Below are 18,605 nucleotides of genomic sequence, written 5' to 3' on the forward strand. Positions count from 1 at the left end.
TTTTGAGGCAAGTCTCATGCCCTAAGAGCAAGAAAGAAGAGTGCCTTCTGTGGAGGAAGGAAGGTGAGTGGGGGTACACAAACAGCGAGCCCTGGGAGAATGCGTCCAGGGCTTGACAAGCCCACCAGAAAGAGAGAGACAATGAGAAGGGCAGGAGCCAGAAAGAAGGAGAGAGGCTGGGAGGAGGAAACGGGAGATGGAACAAGAGAGATAGGGAACAGGTTGAAACAACCACGTTACGGCGACAGAGGTGGCAACGTACACAATAAAACAAGGGAGGCAAGGAGGAAGACGCTCGCGAAAGGAGCCAGCTCAACACGGCTCGCACCGGCCAAGCGAAGTGAGCCGGGAGAACCTTTGGAGAAAGTTTGCCCGGTAGACGGCCGGCGGTTTAGCAACGCCTTTCGGCTCGCCCCGGACCCCACACGGCGACCGCCCAGCCCGGGCGGGGACACCTATCGCCAGCCACCGCGACCGTCCCCGACCGGCCGCCAACTCCTCCGCCGCCTCAACTCCCGCCGCGGGACGGCCCCGCCGCCTCGCACCTGCCCTCCGCACCGGGAAGGCGCGCACAGCGCCCCGCGGGCCGCCCCGCCGCGGCTCGCCGTTGCCGCGCAGGGCAGGGCCGGGTCGGCCGCGGCCCCGGGCGGCCGCAACATGTGTGCTGGAGCGCTCCTGTCCGATCGATGCGCCCTCCGCGTTGCACAACCCCGCCGTGCCCCTGCCGCCCTGCCCCGTGTGGGGCACGGCGACGGGAAGCGGGGAGGAGAGGGGGGAGCTACTCACATCGTCCCACTTGACGAATTTGATGCCTTTCTTCAGGGTGTCGGAGACGCTGACGGGCTTGAGCTGGAGAGCGTGCACCCCTGGCTGTGCCCCGGCCATTTGCAGCGCATTGACGCGCTCTCCCCCGGAGCGGAGAAGCCGCGGGAGGCGGCCGCCTCAGGAGGGACGCCGGGGCGCCGGAAACGGCCCCAGGAGGGAGGCCGGCAGCCGTGCTCGGCGCGCCGGGAACGGGCAGGGAAGCGGCTGCCCAGGCGAAGAGGGCGAGAGGCTTCACTGGCGCCCGAGGAAGGACCTGGCGCGGCAGCGGCCAGGGCGAGCCATGCAGCGGCACATCCTCTATATACAGCCGGCTCGCCACGCACGCACACGCCCGCCCGCTCTCTCTCTCTCACACACACACACACACACACGCAGGGGCACGGAGCGAGCGCCGCTGCCCGCTCCCCTCCCCTTGCCTACCGCCCCTCCTCCCTCCCCGTCAGGCTCGGCCCCCGAGGTTCCCCCGCGCCGAGGTCAACGCGCCGCGCCGGCGGCACTGCGGCGCCACCTGCCGGCGGCGGCTGGTGCGTCATCCGCCGCGGGGCCGGGCCTCGGGCTCCTCTCGGGGAGGAGGCTCCCGGCCGAGCTCCCCCCGCCGAGCGCCGGTCGGCGGGGCGAGCTCGGTCCGGGCCCTTCCCCCCGGAGTTCTCGCTTGCCCCGGGCCTGCGCCCCGGGCTGAGGCCTAGGCAGGGGGGCTGGTCCTGGGGCACCAGCGCCCAGCAGTTGCCTTCCTCGAAGCGCGGTCCCGGTTAGCCCTCTCGGCCCCTCCGAAACGAGAAGGACAACAGGGAGACGCTTGAAAATGCACTGAGGGAGAGGCACGCGTTGGTCTCTGCTAATGCACCCTTACGCCTGAGAAGGGAGCAAAGGTGAGTGTCTATGTCGCTTGTCTTGCTGAGAGATGTGGCCGACGAGTGGTACCTCTCGCCAACATCAGGCTTCAGAAGGGGTGAGCGCAGGGGATGCTGAGCGCAGTTTTAGGAAATAGTTATGGCAAAAGCAGAGTGGAAGGGCAATGCTTGGTCTGCAAAGTGATGAATGGGATGCCAAAAGAGGAAAGACTTAATTTAAAGAGAGTGGCACATACAATTCCCATCAAAGCTTGATGCTTTAAATACACAGAAATCGCTTTACCAAAGCTTTTTGCTCTCATAAGATGAAGGGGCTTCCTCAGAACAAAGGCACGTGACAGTAAGTCAGTTTTAGGTATACTAAACTCAAAAGGCATAAAGATGGCAACATGTCCTCTCGCCCAGCAAAATCCTAAATCCAGGGGGTATTTTAAGGAAAGGTTTTTGAAGAACAAAGTTATAAGTGCTCCACAAATGACCTTCTCTCTGTTAGAGCCCCTGTGCAGTCATAGCAGAGACAAAGCATCAGATGACATAGCACATCAGATTTCTAATTTCTCTGTAGAGGTTTCCAATTGAACCTTATGATTTAGAGGCAGCAGGTCAAACTTCTACTATAGACAAAGCAAACGATGTAGAAAGAACATCTTTGAAGAAAAATTGCTTTAGTTTCAGAGGAATGATATTTCAAAAAATTACTAGGTAAAAATATATACAATCTGAATGGGGAGATGTTCTTTTTTTAATTAAACAGCTACAAAACTGGCATATTGGACTCCCAGTTTGCTCTTACTGTTAGTTAGAGTTGTTAAAGCTCTTCCTCTGGGCCTCTTCCAACTTCTTCCCCTTCAATAAGAAACTTCTCATTGCCTTTAGTGGGAGCTGAATCTGCTCCTTTATGATAGTCCGTGCAGGCAGCGTACACGTTCCAAGGCCAATTAATCTATTTGATCTATTTTTTATTCTTATCAACCTTCCATGCAAATGCAGGTGTCATATCTATCAGGATGAAAGCCTGCTCTCTCACTGCTCTGCTTTAATTTCCGTTCATTTGCCATGACTTAAAGAAATAAGAACAAGTTCTGGGTTTGACTGCACTGACGTAAGTACAGGATTGCTCTATGATGGGGTAATGGAGAGAGATTTTCAGTACCTGCCTTTTCATCCCGTTATATAGAATACAAAAGACCAAAAATAAAAGTAATAGTATTAAAATCCCTCAAAAAATAAAAGCAAGGAGCACTGTTGCTACAGTACTTATCTGTGATCCCTTAAGCACTTGTATTCACAGCAGTCTACCAAAATCAACTGTTTGGAAGATGTAAAACTACCACGGATGGTGGCACCTCCGTGGTGGTTTTCTCAACAAGTCCGTAATACATTTTCACTTGGCCTAGCCTTCTTTACAGTCTTCGTTAAGTAAAAACGATCATGATTCTTGATGATACCTCATGATTCCCAATGATACCATAGACTCCTGGCAATCCGTTAGTCTGAACGTGGAAGAGGTAATGCTATAGATCAGTATAGGCTCTGATACTGGTATCTGGTATTTCAGATACGAAGTATTATCTGGAGCAATTTTGTGGCTTTTCAGACTTCAGTATTTTAATCTGATGGTATTTGACTGAAGAGAAACATGCCTTTTATATGGCAGATATCTAATGGATTATGCATCAAAAGGCAGAAGAAGCACAAAAGGAAAAGGCACTATGACTGTGCCTTTTAAACAACAGTTCTGGAAAGTGCTTATGATTCAGCCTTTGCTGAAATCCTGGGCTCAGTGAAATCAGTGGGAATTTTAGTTTCAACCCAGATAGCTAGCTTATGTGTTGTCGCTATTGCTTAATTAGCATCTGCTCCAGATAAGAATACATTTCTTGGTATGTAGTATGTATTGCAAAGACTTAAATTCAAGGCACATCTAAATTCAAGCTTTCTTTTCCATAAAGCATGGGATCAGTGACCTGGAAACCAGCTACACTCAGCACGATCGCTACACCGGGAAAGAATATGAGCATCTTAGCATTGATGATTGGACCAAGTCCGGCAAAAGAAGAACCAGACACCTTTCTCCAAATGTGCAGTAAGCCTCACTAAATATCTGAAGTATTATGCACATCTTCTCTTTCTTCTTGACTCAGCCCCTTTTAGTTCCAAGGAAGTAAAGGAAAGATGTGCTGTTAGAAATAAACTCAGCAGTGGGCTTATTCAAAATTGTACATATCAGATGTGACACGTGCTGGTCTTATATTGCTGCAGGAACTGATTTCTGGATATTTTTGGTTTTGTAGGTTCAAAAATCTCAGCCTGGACAGTAAAATGATTGCCTTGTGTAAATAATACAAGTTATTTGAATGCAATCTTACCTGTAAAGCATTATTTTTTTATGTAACGCGCTTAGGTACCATTATTTCATTTCCAGGGGAATAAACTGAATACACAGTATGTTTTAGATTCACATGTGGAAATTTATGTGGACAAATAGGCGAAAGGAGCAATAACTGATTTAAATAACAGACGGAGTTGATCAAAGTCAGGTCAATTAAAGATACGGCAAAAGCTATACTGAAAGTCTGTGTCATGAGGTGATATGAGAAATGCATTAAAATATAATTTATTCTTTTAAATTTGATTTCAGAAAAATATATATGAAATATCTCAATGTCACTTGCTATCCTGAGTTTATTGGTGTAAGTCTACATTTTGAAAAGAAGCAGTGGCCTCAGCCTTGAAAATGCTTCAATGCAATGATGCACCTAACATGCTAAAAGTTAAACATACGTGGCAATGCTTGCAGGATTTGGGATTAAAGATAAACTGAGCTTCACCAGAAGCATATCATCCTAATTGCATTTTAAATTGGGCCAAATTATACTTTAATTATCAGTGGAGCAGGATCATTAAGTTCTACGGAACAACTCTCCAGAAAAGAAATATAGAAAATTTGACCCTATCTTTCTGATAAAAGCACCTTTCGAATAATGCAGACAGTAGAACTCAAATCTCACCAATGAGAGACAAGTGCCATAAGGTGTAGTGAAACTGCCTTGTGTGTGACTGTCATGTTAAGAAATGAAACCTACCAAATCCAGTAGTCCCAAGAGAGAACATAATTTTTTTTTTTAGTCACTCATTTACTAAAATAATTCGCATGTTACTTCCATAAACTCATGGCCAGTGGCCATTGGAATATGTTTATATTTAATTTGATCCATTTACTGTATTTCATATGTGCATAACGGCAGCAGTCAGATATATCATTTATCTTTATGAGTAAGACTGATAACTTATGTGGCACAGCCACTCAATCAGGTGACTCTTCAAGAGTGAATATAAAATTCTGGCACACAAAACACCACCATAGCAACAAAGACAGCCTGGCAACAGCAGCTGCTGCACGAAAAGAAATTAGAAGGGGAGGGGGAATCTTGTACAAAAGTCCATTTCCTGTCAAAATAATATTTTTTTTTCTTCATATGAGCGTCACAAATGTCTTTAAAAAACTGGGAGAATAAAGATTAATGCACAGGGTTTGAAATTACGACACAAATAGTGTCTTTGTGTATATGAAATGACCCAGTCACTGCTACACTCACTGGGACCATATTTTACTTTGGATAGATTGACCTGATACACAACTGGCACCTATGGATCTCAGTCCATGTTTCTCTGTACAGCGCCCTATATGAGGAAGAACGAACCCCTGATGGTTTGGACAGAAGATGCTGCCGAACAGAATTCCTCACCCACTGGCACCTGAGACCTCCACCATGACTCTTTTCATGTCATGGTAGGATTAATTCATTACTGTGGCAACTAGCAGAGCTCTGTGCACATGCTTTTCACAGGTGCATTTCACATGCAGAATGGGAAGCTGAAACTGATCTGGATTGAAATACTTACCTTTACTCAGAAACTTTTCTCCCCCTCACCATGTCACAGCCCTGAGGGCACTAACAGGCTATAATGGCCCTGATCAGTTCCTCCCTGGGGGCAGCCCCCACCTCTGCCTATGGCCCAGGACCCCATTTCATCTCAGCCTGGGGCTGTCAGTCCCTGCCCCAGTGATGCTGCAGGATGCCAGTCTCCAGCTCTGCCACAGCCCTGCCCAGCCATGGGCCCACTGACCCAGGCCCACCCCATGGACTGACATCCTATCCCGGCCTTGGCCCAGCCCCATCCCCACAGCCCTGCCGTCCTGGGGCTGTGTCTGACCCTGCTTCCCCTCGCTGGGCCTGATCCTGACCCCTACCCACAGGCTGACATCCTGTCCCAGCCCCACAGAGGTGCCTGATGCCCTGGGCTGGGGGCTGCCCCCTTGGCCTGCCCTGCTCTTTCGCTGGGGATGGTGGGATGGGCCCCAGCTGGCGAGGTCCTTCCCTGCCACCCCTCCATCCCATGGGACCCCCCCATGGCCCTCAGCATCCTGGGAGATGGCCCATCTGGCCCTTGTGGTGCCCTGACACTCCCTACCTGCCTAACCTCTACATTAAAAATACTATTACCAGAAGAACACTAAATTAATGCAATACTTGCACAGTTAGAATCGCAAGTCAAAAAGTCAGTAGGTGCGTTCCCTAGAAAGTGTTAATTCACCCTTTTTTATGTAATATAACCTGTTCTTGCTTCCCTGTTAAGTTTATAGCATAATACATTTTTGCAGATTGTTAAAACCAGTCCATAAAACATACAACACATTTAAGAATGCTGAAGTTAACTGTGAATGACTTCATGGCCTGCCAGATTTGTTAAATCACAGCTGGTGTAAACTGTCAAAGGTCACTGACTTCAAAGCTGTGCATTTGTTTATACGAGTGTAATGTCTGCACCTTTGCCTTTTTTTTTTTTTTCTTCTAGCTCTTAACTGTTGTCCCAGCTGTATAGGCAGATTAGAACCAACTGAAACCAGACTATCTCACCTGCTTTTATTTACATCCAAGTTTAGCTGTGAGTTGAACTAAAAGACAAAAACATTAAATGGGTTGCAAAGCAGGAATTGCCTTGAAAAAATCCCCCACCCTTTTGGAAACCAAAAATTATGTGCTCTATAGCTGCCAAATGAATAGGACCTCTGTGCTTCATGCCCAGTTTATGCTTTTCTTGCAGTGCCTTAAAATTACAAAAATTCTCTCATGGTATCCTTTGGAAGCGTAACGAGAGAGTCAGCGTACACTTTCTCTGGATTCCCCTCCATAATTCCCACAAAACTATTATGTGTATCACTATGACAGAGCAATATTCTGCTTCCAGGAAAAAGGAAAATAGCCCTCAGCTGTATTTCCCATGGTGGAGTCACGTCCCATGGAAGCTAATGAATTAGACCTAGGTTACAAGTTTGGTACAGTTTTAGAAAAATTAATATATTGAAGCTGGAGGCAGGATGGTTTGTCTTTAGAAAGATGTGAGATGATGAGTCTGAAAAAGTGAATTCTGTTCTCAGATCTGCCCCAATCTTCTTTCGTTAAACTCAGATGAATTACTTAATCTTTCAGGTCCATCTAGATGACTCTGTTGCTCATTTAGTTCTTAAAGGCAAGCAGCCCAGCATGTACATGCCCTGGATTTCTAGAGACCACCATAGCATGAGGGCTTGGTTTAAGTAGCTTAAAAATTAAGGGTCTGAGCACCAGCAGGTGTACTTCATTTCCATTAAACATTTATAGAAAGGGTTTTATATTTCAGATGATAAAAAGTTAAGGAGAAATTTTGTGTTGAGTTTGTTGCATTGGCAATTTGACATATTTCCAATTTTTTTTTTTCAGATTTCCCAAGTGCTGTTGTGTCTTTTGATACTCCTCACAAATTAAGCCAAAAAGATTTTGATGGTATATCTTATCTTGAAGTAAAGCAGCTCATTTAAAATTTTATGTCTTGCTATAATCCACTAACATTTTTCTCTATTCTCTTTTCAGAAGTATTCTTATAATACACTATTCTGAATTATCACAGTCTCTCATTCCCATTCTGGCTATTTTACAGAACTTGCAGTTGTACAGGGTGAAATTCCACAACTGACAAAACATTAGTCACAAAGCAGCAGAACACCATTTACGTAGTTGAAAACAGTTGCTCTAAACTATATTTCTAAGACTTGGAGCAATTGTGTTGTGATGTAAATCTTGAGCCACAATATCTCTTAGAATGAATTGTAACTCTTAACGGCAAAAAAACAACTCCCAGTTACATTTCAGAGAAGCTGATTTAAATTTAATTCAGTTCTTAACGTTGCTAATCTAAAAAAAGCTCTGCTCGCTAATAACATGTCTAATAGAAGAGAGGACTAGTTAGTCTCCTACAATCTACTAGCAGCCTAAGCACAACTTCCAAAGTCAGACTAAGGACGGCAATGTCATCCATGACTATAAAGCTCAAGCTGAACCAAATAAGCTAAAAGCTATTATGGCCTATACAAACTCTTATGCTGCCTAATCATTAACAATTTTAGCAAGGATTTTTCAAGATTTAGTGCATTCTCTTGAAAAAAATAGAGCACCATTCACTAGGAACTAACAGTAGCTGCTGCAGTAGTCTAGGATTTAGGTAAAAGCTATGAAGCTAGAAATACAGGTTCAATGAATGGTTCGGTTGATGGTACTGTCACTCTGTGGCAAGGAAAAACACTAACAGGTAAAGCACTTGGCTGTCTGGGAGGCAATCTGCTCTAACAGGATGCCTGCTGAGCAATCAGAAACAACATTTACCAACCTCCCAACCAGAAGACACTGTTAGAAGCATAAAGACATTGTCAGAGAAAGGTAGGAGGTTAAACAGAGGAGAAAAAATGCCTTTTTTGTAGAAGACCACAGGCTGCATCTTGGTATTTATGAGCAAAACATAGCTAGCAGGAGGAGGAGAGGAAGAAACAGCCAATGTCTGTCTATTCCATAGCAGTACAAGATCACCAACAAACAGTGCTGGTCGCCTTACTCACATTTTCTCTTCACATTTTGTATCAGATATTAAGCTCCATAATACCCAAAGTCCCCTTGTTCCAGGAAGAGAGAGATGAAGAGGACTAATAGGTCAAACCATTCAGACCAAGGGGTCTGAATCACATTTCAACCCAATCACATTTCGGTTGAAGTCATTCCATCATCTTTGATGGGAGTTCAAACAGGCCCTTTGAAAGTAAATAACATAAATTATCTTGCAATTATCTTTTTATGAGATTATGCAACAGTTTTGATGAAGGAGCTGATGATTAACTTAGGATTCAACATTCATTTTCCCAGTAGTCTTGTAAATATATAAAAGGTCATGACATATAATTTCAAATAAGGAAGAGCAATTATTGTAAAGAAATCTCAGCTTTCAGAACAGCCAGCAGTTACAGAACTGCGAGCAAAACAAAGCTAAAAGTGAACATCACAGACTATAATAAAGAATACCTCTTGACTTCTCTAAACACAGTGAGATTTATAGCAGTCATAGGGAATATCTGGCACATGCACTGATTTGAATTAATATTCCCACCATCAGTGTTGCCAGTATTTCACAGATTATCGGCAAGCAGACTGTCTCCTTACAAAATTAATCTGAATGTAAATGCCAATTAAAGAAAGTATTTTTTTTATTTATTCAACAGAAGAACCAAGAATAATAGACATTTTTTGCTTTCACAGTGCCAAGAATATGTTAACTTATTTATAATCTTGTAATACACCAAGAATTCAACCATGAGTATAGCCTCATTTTGCACATACACATTTTTAGCTGTTTGGACAAGGGCTGTTTCTTACTATCTAAGTCAGTGACATAGACTAAGAGAGGAAGTGTGCTCAGAGTGAGTATTATCACTCCCCTAAGAGACTATGATCTTACAAGAAGGCTTAGACAAGCTGAGCACTGAGTCCAGATTTCCAAGAAACCTAATCAAATACTGTTTCTCTGTTCTCCTACATGCCTCACAGTACTGATAAAAAAACACAAGATGTTTTAGATATGATGCAATAGCAATCATTGCAGTATAGGAGCAGTATAGGGTGGGGGAAAGGATCTTGTGATTAACGTTATATAAACATCAATAGATGGTTAGCGTTTAATATTATTTGATACCAAGTTTGTCAATAAAATTCTAACCATTGATGCTATCTCAAAGGTAACATAATAGGAATTATTCTTGAAGAAGTATTTGAATTAAAGCATAGCTGCCTTGCTGACTAGTTCAGGAAAAGTGCATAACAGAAAGCAGAGGAGAAACACAGAAATGTGACTTCAGCTTGGAATTTCAAACAAAGTCACCAAAAATTCAATAATGTGAGCTCATCACTACAAAGCCAGAGCAGTGTCAGTCCTGCTTCAAGAGAGCTTCAAATCCAAATGCTTGATCATACACAGCGCTGACCTTCCTTGGCATTTCACTCGAGCTCAGTAGGTACTGATTTCTTCTTGGGATCAGTTCATAAAAGGTGATTTTTACGGACACAAATGGGACATGGGAACTCAAAAGGCCCTTAGCATGGAGGCTGCATCTATTTAAAAGTCCAGGATTTTACATGCAAATTAACGATGGGCATCTGTTTTTGATAGGAGACAAAAATGCGAACATATGACTGTATTTGCACAAAGGTAGGCTCTATATTCCGTGAAGCAGGCATTTCAGAATCAGAGCTCCTTACTTCTTTCCTTTCTCTACCACTATTCATCAGTGAAAACCTCCTCCTTCCTCAAATTACTGATCTAAAAAATGGACATGGGTATTACCTGATAAGCATCTTGCAAGCTGTAATTAAGATCTAATTGTACCATAGAATATTGCTTTAAAAAGTGCTAGCTTTATTGTAGAAAAATATAAAACACAGTAAATTTTGGCAGTGGAGACCCAGGCATTGGTTTGGGGCCAGTTTGCTTCCCTAGCAGAAAACTGTTTCCCTCCAATAATTTTTTGGAAGTAGTCGGGCCTTTTACTTACATAACGAAGTAGAGTAGGAAAGTGAGGAACCCAGTCCCCAGACTTTATGCCCTCAGTATCAGCTCTGCACCTAAGACCTCCCTACTTATTTTTTCAGCATCTTCCTACATCAGAGAAGAACGTGTACATCTCAGCCCATCCCCATGCTCCAATATTTGGCAGAGGATCATTTCATTTTGTACTAAAAATGTTTTAATACCAGCCTGTTAATACAGGTGAAGAATTCCAGTTATTATGTGTGCGAGCATGGAAAAACCTTGTAGTCAACAGAAAATGCAATGCAACCTGCAAAGAAGACAAACTGTGAATCTCAAAATATTATTGTGGTGATTGTAGAGGAAAGTTCATGGATAGATTCAGTATTTCTTTTTTGTAGTGTATCTTAACAACATGTATCTCAGACTGCTGTATATGAAAGTTACAGTCATGTTAACAGGTAATACAAAACATGATCAGAGTTTATTAATGCTGTGGCAATACATGCAGAAGGGGAGGTGTTTCACTAAATGGAAGCAGTAAAGTAATAAAACTTGTGGCATATGTGCAAAAACTGGAAAAAAAAAAAACAGAACAAAGATCTGTAGAAACAGTTTCACAGAGCGCCCTGAAACATTTATGATCACTGAAAGACTAGCAAGTTCAAACCAAACTGCAAAGGTACCAGATTGACTGATTTATGTACAGCCCCTAACAGGATGCTCCAAAAGTGCTCTTAACATCCTACCACAACTGGTAAGAAATGGCTGACTTCTGATATGCTGTGGAGATGCCATGGTCTTCCCACTTTCCTTCCTGAACTGCTTTGGAAGATAACAGTTCTCCAGAGACTTAGATAAGGTCGGAAGGGCTGATGGGCTTTGAAATCTTCCATTCTTATTTGGTGGGTGAATCACTGTTCCTCAGTGATGTACCAGCCTGAGCAACTTCTTATTCACATTTCCTGCCAGATGGGATTTTGTCTCCCTAGGGGGGGAGTAGGCATTGCGTTTGAGAAGCTTTAGGAAACACCAGTTTACAGGCACTGTGTACAGTGGCCTGGGAGGGCTGGGCAGCAAATTGCCAGTGTGATCCCTTGCTTGTTTCCGGCAAGACAGCATATTGCATACTCTCAAATACCTTTACGTGTTCCTGAATGGTTTCCACCAAAGCTAAAAGTGTAATTATCTGAGAAATACAGTTTATTCTTCCATAGAAAAAGAGCATTTCAAATAAAACTAGATTGTGCTCCTGTTTAGGTTGCTGAACAATTTTTTTTCAACCCTCTGTTCTCACACACACATCTTTTATAAGAATTAGCATTTTGGGATAGTATTTTCTCAGCATACCGGCGTTTTTTTAATAACAACACAATATGAGCACATTTTTAGGTATTTTAGGTATTAGGTATCAGTACTTAAAGGGTGCTTACAAGAAAGATGGGGACAAACCTTTTAGCAGGGCCTGTTGTGACAAGACAAGGGGGAATGGTTTTAAACTAAAAGAGGGTAGATTTAGACTAGATATAAGGAAGAAATTTTTTACAATGAGGGTGGTGAAACACTGGCACAGGTTGCCCAGAGAGGTGGTAGATGCCCCATCCCTGGAAACATTCGAGGTCAGGTTGGACGGGGCTCTGAGCAACCTGATCTAGTTGAAGATGTCCCTGCCCACGGCAGGGGGTTGGACTAGATAACCTTTAAAGGTCCCTTCCAACCCAAACTGTTCTATGATTCTATGATTTTCTGAGGTATGAGAAAGGGAATTGATAAGCTTTTTTCCCTTTATGTGGATAAAATAACTGATACAGGTATGTTGTCTATACATGCACACATTTCTACTTATATTAAACCATAAAAATGTTATGCTTGGAACATGGCATACAGGTATGCCTTCATGGAGAACTAGACCTGCTGCAATTTTTTTCTTCACTTTCTGAATCAAATTATTTGAAACATTATAAATGTTCAATAGAAGGAATACTTATTTTCTTCTCTGCAACACTTAAATCCTCAAACCCAATTACAGCTCCTTTTGCCAGCCTCTTAAAACTCATTTCTGCCCTTAAAGAATCAGCCTCTTAGATTGCAGCATGGACCAATAGATAAATCACAGCTGAGAGCAGTTTATGAGGCTGTTAGTTTAGGAAACCACTAGTCACCACTTCCCAAATGAAACAAAATCCATCAGTGCTTTACTTCCCTCATGTCTTTAGGAGGCAGCAACTAACCCTTGCCATGGTGACCTCTTACCTGTGGCCTGCACCTATCATCTCTCAGAACCTAATGGAAAAAATGGAATTATATGTGGCCATGCTCTAGGCACACTGGGAAGGTGCTGGGATTAGTTGCCTTCTGACAGTGCAGTCGTCTGCTGTTCAGTTCCACTCTGCTTCACCTGTGTGCTTGTGGCTAAAAAAAGCAATCGATCTGAAACCATGCATGCAGCAGGCTAAGGCAATTCGTGTATGTCAAATATTAGCCTGATGACTGGAAGGCATGTCTGGCTGAAGCACATGGCAAATCTGCGAGGGATGGAAGGTACATCTTCTTCAGGATTCTGGATATTGCTGCCAAAATGTGAGTTCGGCCTCAAAATATGAGCAAGTTTTGGTGACAGGAGAAATTAATTGGCCTTGCCTTTTGGTACTTCAAGCTGAGAGATGGAGGACAAGGCTACTCTCAAAGTTACCAGGAGGTAGTGTTTTAATCATACCAATGCACAACTCTTATATTTTCAAAGTTTATGCTGTATTCCCAAATAAAGGTTTTCTTGTTTGACAAATCAAGTTAAAGTTTGAGTGAGAAGATGCCTGCTAAGATAACTGGGGAATGTATTTGCAGATACTTGACATTTTGGCAAAAGATTCATGCTTGTGTAGCACAGGCTACATATAACAGGTATTTGAATTTGGCCCATACTGTTTCCAACAGTTTAGCTTCAAGAGGCTTTTCTGCATAACTCAATTTTTTTAAATGTCTCTAAAAGCTTAAAAAACAGATAGGAGTTAGATTTTTGCTTGAGTATATAAACTTGTGTACTCTAATGAAGAGTCTTAACCTCTGTGGAAGACTTCCTTCTTTCTAAGAGATACAGACAGCCACAGTCCACCTCTAATGGTAGCATTTCTATGGTCTGAGAAAAGGCTATTAGGAAGATACTGCCTTACAGTGCTATAAAAATGAGTTAAAAGCCATTTTGCTGCTAGGTATTTTATATCTACAGCTACTCAGAAAGAAATCTGTCGTTTCTGTTATAAATTTGAGAGAGGGAAACATGTACCACACATCTTTATAGGTAGCAAATGAAAAAGGAAAGGTTGTTTTATGTGTAATATATAATACCACTGACAGTTTTCAGTATATGAAAATACTATTAAATATTTAAAGGGATATTATGTGTGTCCCACGACAGTCCCTTAATACCAAATGATGCAAGATCAGCTGTGCATGAGAAATAATGACATTATCAAAGTGAACTGTATCTACTGAAGACATTGTGTAACTGTAATAGAGTTGCTGCACTTACGTCTTTGGAGATATTTTCATTCTAACTTCCTGATCTTGGGCCTTTAGTTGTCTACAATAAACACCCTTTGGCGTGAGGTTTCTCTGCCTTTCTTGAAGTTAGACTTTCAGAAATGGGCATGCTACATGCATAGAGACTGTTTTGCTCTCTAGTGGATTTGTCATACTGCATTATTTAATCTGTGAACACTCTCTAGGCCTAACTAGGTTTGACACAGTGGCAAACGGGTGCTTTGTCTGTGCCATGGCATACAAATGAGTTTCCCCAGGTACACTAAGAAATTGCTACATTGCATTCGTGATCATGTCCCATGGCATTAGTATTCATTCTTGATTAGCTTTGCTTGCTTTACCTGTATCACACATTTGAGTCAAAAATTTGTTCCATATTTCAGGTAAGCAACTTTGTGGACAGGTAAATAGTAGTCGTGTCTGCAAAATACACTCACATTCCCCCTCCATTTGTAATTTAAAAGCCAACCATTCTGGCACAGTTATAGCCCACATGGAACAAAAAGAGGCTACCAAGCAAAGGGCATATGGAGTGCTGCCAGAACTTGTATAGTATCTCTTCACCACCATCTGCCTGTCCCCACATCAGTAAGCAAGAGGAAAACTATGTTCTTCTGTGGCAATCAGTATAACCCACCACAGTACACAGAAACTGCTTTAGATACTGACAGATAAAGGAGAGGTTACATTTTGAAGCCCTTACCCTCTTACAAGCTAAGCTTAAACTGCCTCAAAGGCCCTCTAAACCATCCTGGCTGGCTGTGCCGAAACAGCCCTGGTGCACTCCTAAAGTACATCCAGCTGACACTGCTGTATCAAAACCTAAAGAGCTAGGTCTTAAAGATGTGCCTGATTTAGCAACGTAGCCACATTCTGAAGCATGAGAGTAGTCACCCAGTGAAGACAATTCATAGGCTTATTAGTAAAATGTTAAATAGCCCAGTGATTAAGGGAACACAGTGATCTTCAAATCCTTGTGCAATAAAACACCCTAGTATTTGTCTAAATTCAGGAATCTGCTTGTTATAAATGTAACTGCCATGGTTTGTGATCCGTTAGTGAACTATTTTATATAAAACATCATAATATCTTTGTGATTCACACTCACTATTTAACACACTAACAGCAGTATTTTGGCAGTGATTTGCTTGTTGTAAGTGTTCAGTAGAGAACAATTTTCTTACAGTCAGTAATTGCCACATCTCAAATAATTCTAGCCTTTTAGTATCGATTTTAAAGAGAACTTTATGAGGAGTTACATATGAATATTCAAGAAGTACTGTATTATAAATATAACTGGTGGAGTACAATATATCAGATTAAAAGAGAAAGATCCTTACTCATTACAGTATACTTCTAAAATATAGCAATAATAATTGCTTTTATATTTCAGAAATAAGACTCCTAGGACTAGCACTTCGATTTAAATCAAACTTATTCTCAAATGATCAAAGTCTTTGTAGTATAATTCTGGTATATATTATTTTTAGGTTGCATTTATAATACATGTTTTCTTTACTCCAGGTTTAGCCTTGATGATTTTCATAAATCAATTAGTCTTTCAGCTGAAAGCTTCCTTAATGACAATAAAATCAGAAGCTAATGCATATTTGCTGTGGATAACTTGCCAGTCAACAGGCATTTACAACAGACAAGTCTTTTACATAGAACTGTAAAGTGTGAAAGAAAAGATGGATAACCAGAGCTTGTTTCCATTAACAGGACAAGTTTCTCAACTGTTTAATCAGGCTGTACCCGAAGTTTTGTGGCTTCACATGACAAACTCCTGACAAATATATTATTTTGAGAAGCACGGGAAAAGTGCAAAAATGGTGTTTGTAGAGCCAGAACTTGTGCAAAAGGACCAACTTCAGAATGGTAGCTTCCACAATTTGTGAGATTATGAGGAGATGGCAAGAGCAAAACCCCAAAGGGATACTGAAAGAACTGATCATAAAAATGTATACTAAAAGCATATATAGTAAAGCATGTATAGTAAAGGCCTGCTGACATATGTAAAACCCATACAGCCTTCAAAATTTCATACAGAGAGGAAAGCAAGAGGTAAGGGTATGAGCATTTACCACAAGTCTTCTCCCAGTAATATTTTAGATCTTTCTTCATTAAAATTAATTTGCCACTTAGAAGTAAACCAAGATCCTCAAGTGATATGAACTGGTAGAAAGCAACAGAGCAACACTAATTCATAACCCCCTGAGATCCAGGAAAAAATCTAGCTCATTTTAGTCAAAAAAGCCAATATTCTTACAGACAGATTAGTCCCAATGATTACACAAAAAAAAAACTTCTGAGACAAAACATGACAGTTAAAAAGGGCAGAACCTAAGACTTAACATTTATGGCAATAATTTGGGAAAAATGATTAAACAATTGTGATCAACATACAAATCATAAATAGAAAAACCATCTGTTATTGGGACAAGGACAGTAAAAGGACCACAATGTTATTATGACAAGTTCTAGCCCATCTTTTACTCATTTATTACATTTGGAAGAACAACACACACTAAAGGGTATATAATTATCTAAGGGATAATTTGTATGATATCCTAAAGCTGTAAACTTTTATGTGAACAGAGAGAAGATATTTATATTGATAAACAATCTTATTTGGAACAACATCTGGTAACTGATATTGCTTTTTCAAAGAGATGTCATAAAGATGACAAATAAAAAATGCTGGGTATGCCTCTCAAGGATCCATGCTTGCATGGAATATCAAGACATTAGTCAGTGGCTAATCCTATAAAATACTGTTTCTGTTTAATGCCGTTTATCAGAACAATATGACCAACTGGCAAAGGAACATAAGCATTATTACAGATATTCCTGTTCTACTGTCAGCTGTTAAGGATGCTAATTTTATTCCCTACTTTACATCTTTATGCTGACGTGAATAAGCATTCTAATATACCAGTGATTTAACCTTTTTCCTTCTTAAGCAAATAATTTTAAGACATAATTACAAATAAACATTTAAAATTTGCTTAGAGTATAAACAGAGTTTAAATGTATAAATACACAATTAAAATGTTTAATGTTTCTTTACATTAGATACTTCTGAACTTATCATATCACAAAAAGTAAAACAAAATTCAATTTCCTAATCCATTTCAGTGTTATTTAAGGAGAGACAGAAAATTTTCCTCTGAAGTTTGTTCACATGGCATGATTTAAATAAGCATAAAACCTGCTGTAATTACTGTAAGACAGCTAAAAAGAATGATCTGCCTGTGTGTAGCTAAGTGGGATTAAGTAAGCACTGGACCAGATCTGCACATGCTCTGTGCTTGTAACTGGATCAAGACTTTCCCAAGACCTCTGATACCCAGTTAGGGATTCCCTAAGAGGTCCATATCTTCACGAACACTCAATGCCGAAATGTCCGTCAGAAAACATGGCCAGGCATTTAACTGCCTAGACTGTATAGAGAAATTTGACTCTGATTTGGATGCTGAGCTATTCTTTGAAAATGGAACTCAATAAACTATTCAACATCTCTGATTTAACATCCTACACGCCTCAAGGATGGGAGGAAGTAGCTATAATTCAACTTAAATTTGCTTTAAAGCTTTCCGGGTTCTAGAATACTTTTCCTGACTTTCACATTCCAGTGGCTGTGTTTTCGTTAGTAAGACAACAGAAACCACAATACAGTACTCACGTATTTGCCAACATGCACACCCCTCCCCGACGGGGGATCCCCTGCTTGCTGCACTCTGTACTGACGGGGCCCTACCTTGATGCAGGCTACTCCCGGTGTCCGCCACAGAGGGTGCTCGGCCAGGCCCAGGTGGGGACGTCTTGGTGCCACAGGAAAACTTCTGCCAGTGCCAAACCCAGTTCTGGCAGCTGCTGTTTCTGCTTCAAGGTCTCTTCCCCATTGTTGCGAGTTTTTATGCTTTTTTTAACACTACTTTTCAAGCTGATGCCTTCTTTATTTCAGAAGTGTTTTAGTAATTCTGACTGATGGTTGTCTTCCACTTTCATATGAGCGGTTTTGGACAAATGTGCTCACAGCCCTTTTGTGAAGCCCAACCACACACCCCATTTACGCTGCGTCTCCTACCTTGGCAGGTGGTGTTACCCAGGTTGTTTGCCATGGGTAGGCTGAGCCAGCACACTGCATTCTTTTAATTTTTGTGGATATAGACGTTTACAAACAAACCTGAATTAGTTGAGGTGACTTATACTACAGGCAAGAATGGGGGAAATTATGATTGATTAAGTTTTTGATAAAAAGCTACAGATTTTGCTCAGTCACCTTTCTGCGTAGCTCAGCCTATTTTGAACTGCTAAGTATCACCATACTTAATATCAGGTTTATTACACCACACTCCTGCATCTATGTGGTGTTTCAATATCCAAGGATCTATTATTGGTTCTGACAGCAGAATTTGAGCTTTTCTTTCTTTTCTATAAAATATCTAGTGACTATTTTGAGGTTTGACAGTCCTTTTGTACCACAGGTATGCAAAG

At 41.6% G+C, this 18,605-nt stretch overlaps 1 protein-coding gene and 1 long non-coding RNA gene across 3 annotated transcripts in view; one reads left to right on the forward strand and one right to left on the reverse strand.

The window, feature by feature from the left end:
* PLCB1 (phospholipase C beta 1) overlaps positions 1-1,323 on the reverse strand; it is a 405,965-nt gene extending 404,642 nt beyond the window's left edge. Inside the window, exon 1 of the mRNA XM_075147729.1 lies at positions 787-1,323. Coding sequence (XP_075003830.1) covers positions 787-885 — 99 coding nt within the window. The 5' untranslated portion in view covers positions 886-1,323. The remainder of the gene's footprint in view (positions 1-786) is intronic.
* Positions 1,324-1,360: 37 nt separating this feature from the next.
* LOC142081477 (uncharacterized) lies at positions 1,361-15,806 on the forward strand. 2 transcript variants are annotated; one of them, XR_012673342.1, is made up of 4 exons: positions 1,361-1,694; positions 3,629-3,762; positions 5,357-5,469; positions 10,688-15,806. It is a non-coding gene; the product is annotated as an uncharacterized LOC142081477 (long non-coding RNA). The 2 variants fall into 2 exon arrangements; XR_012673343.1 differs by having other exon boundaries at positions 5,301-5,469; positions 10,688-11,819.
* Positions 15,807-18,605: the final 2,799 nt, after the last annotated feature.

This window comes from Calonectris borealis, chromosome 3 (assembly GCF_964195595.1).
Source record: "Calonectris borealis chromosome 3, bCalBor7.hap1.2, whole genome shotgun sequence".
NCBI classification, from domain to species: Eukaryota; Metazoa; Chordata; class Aves; order Procellariiformes; family Procellariidae; genus Calonectris; species Calonectris borealis.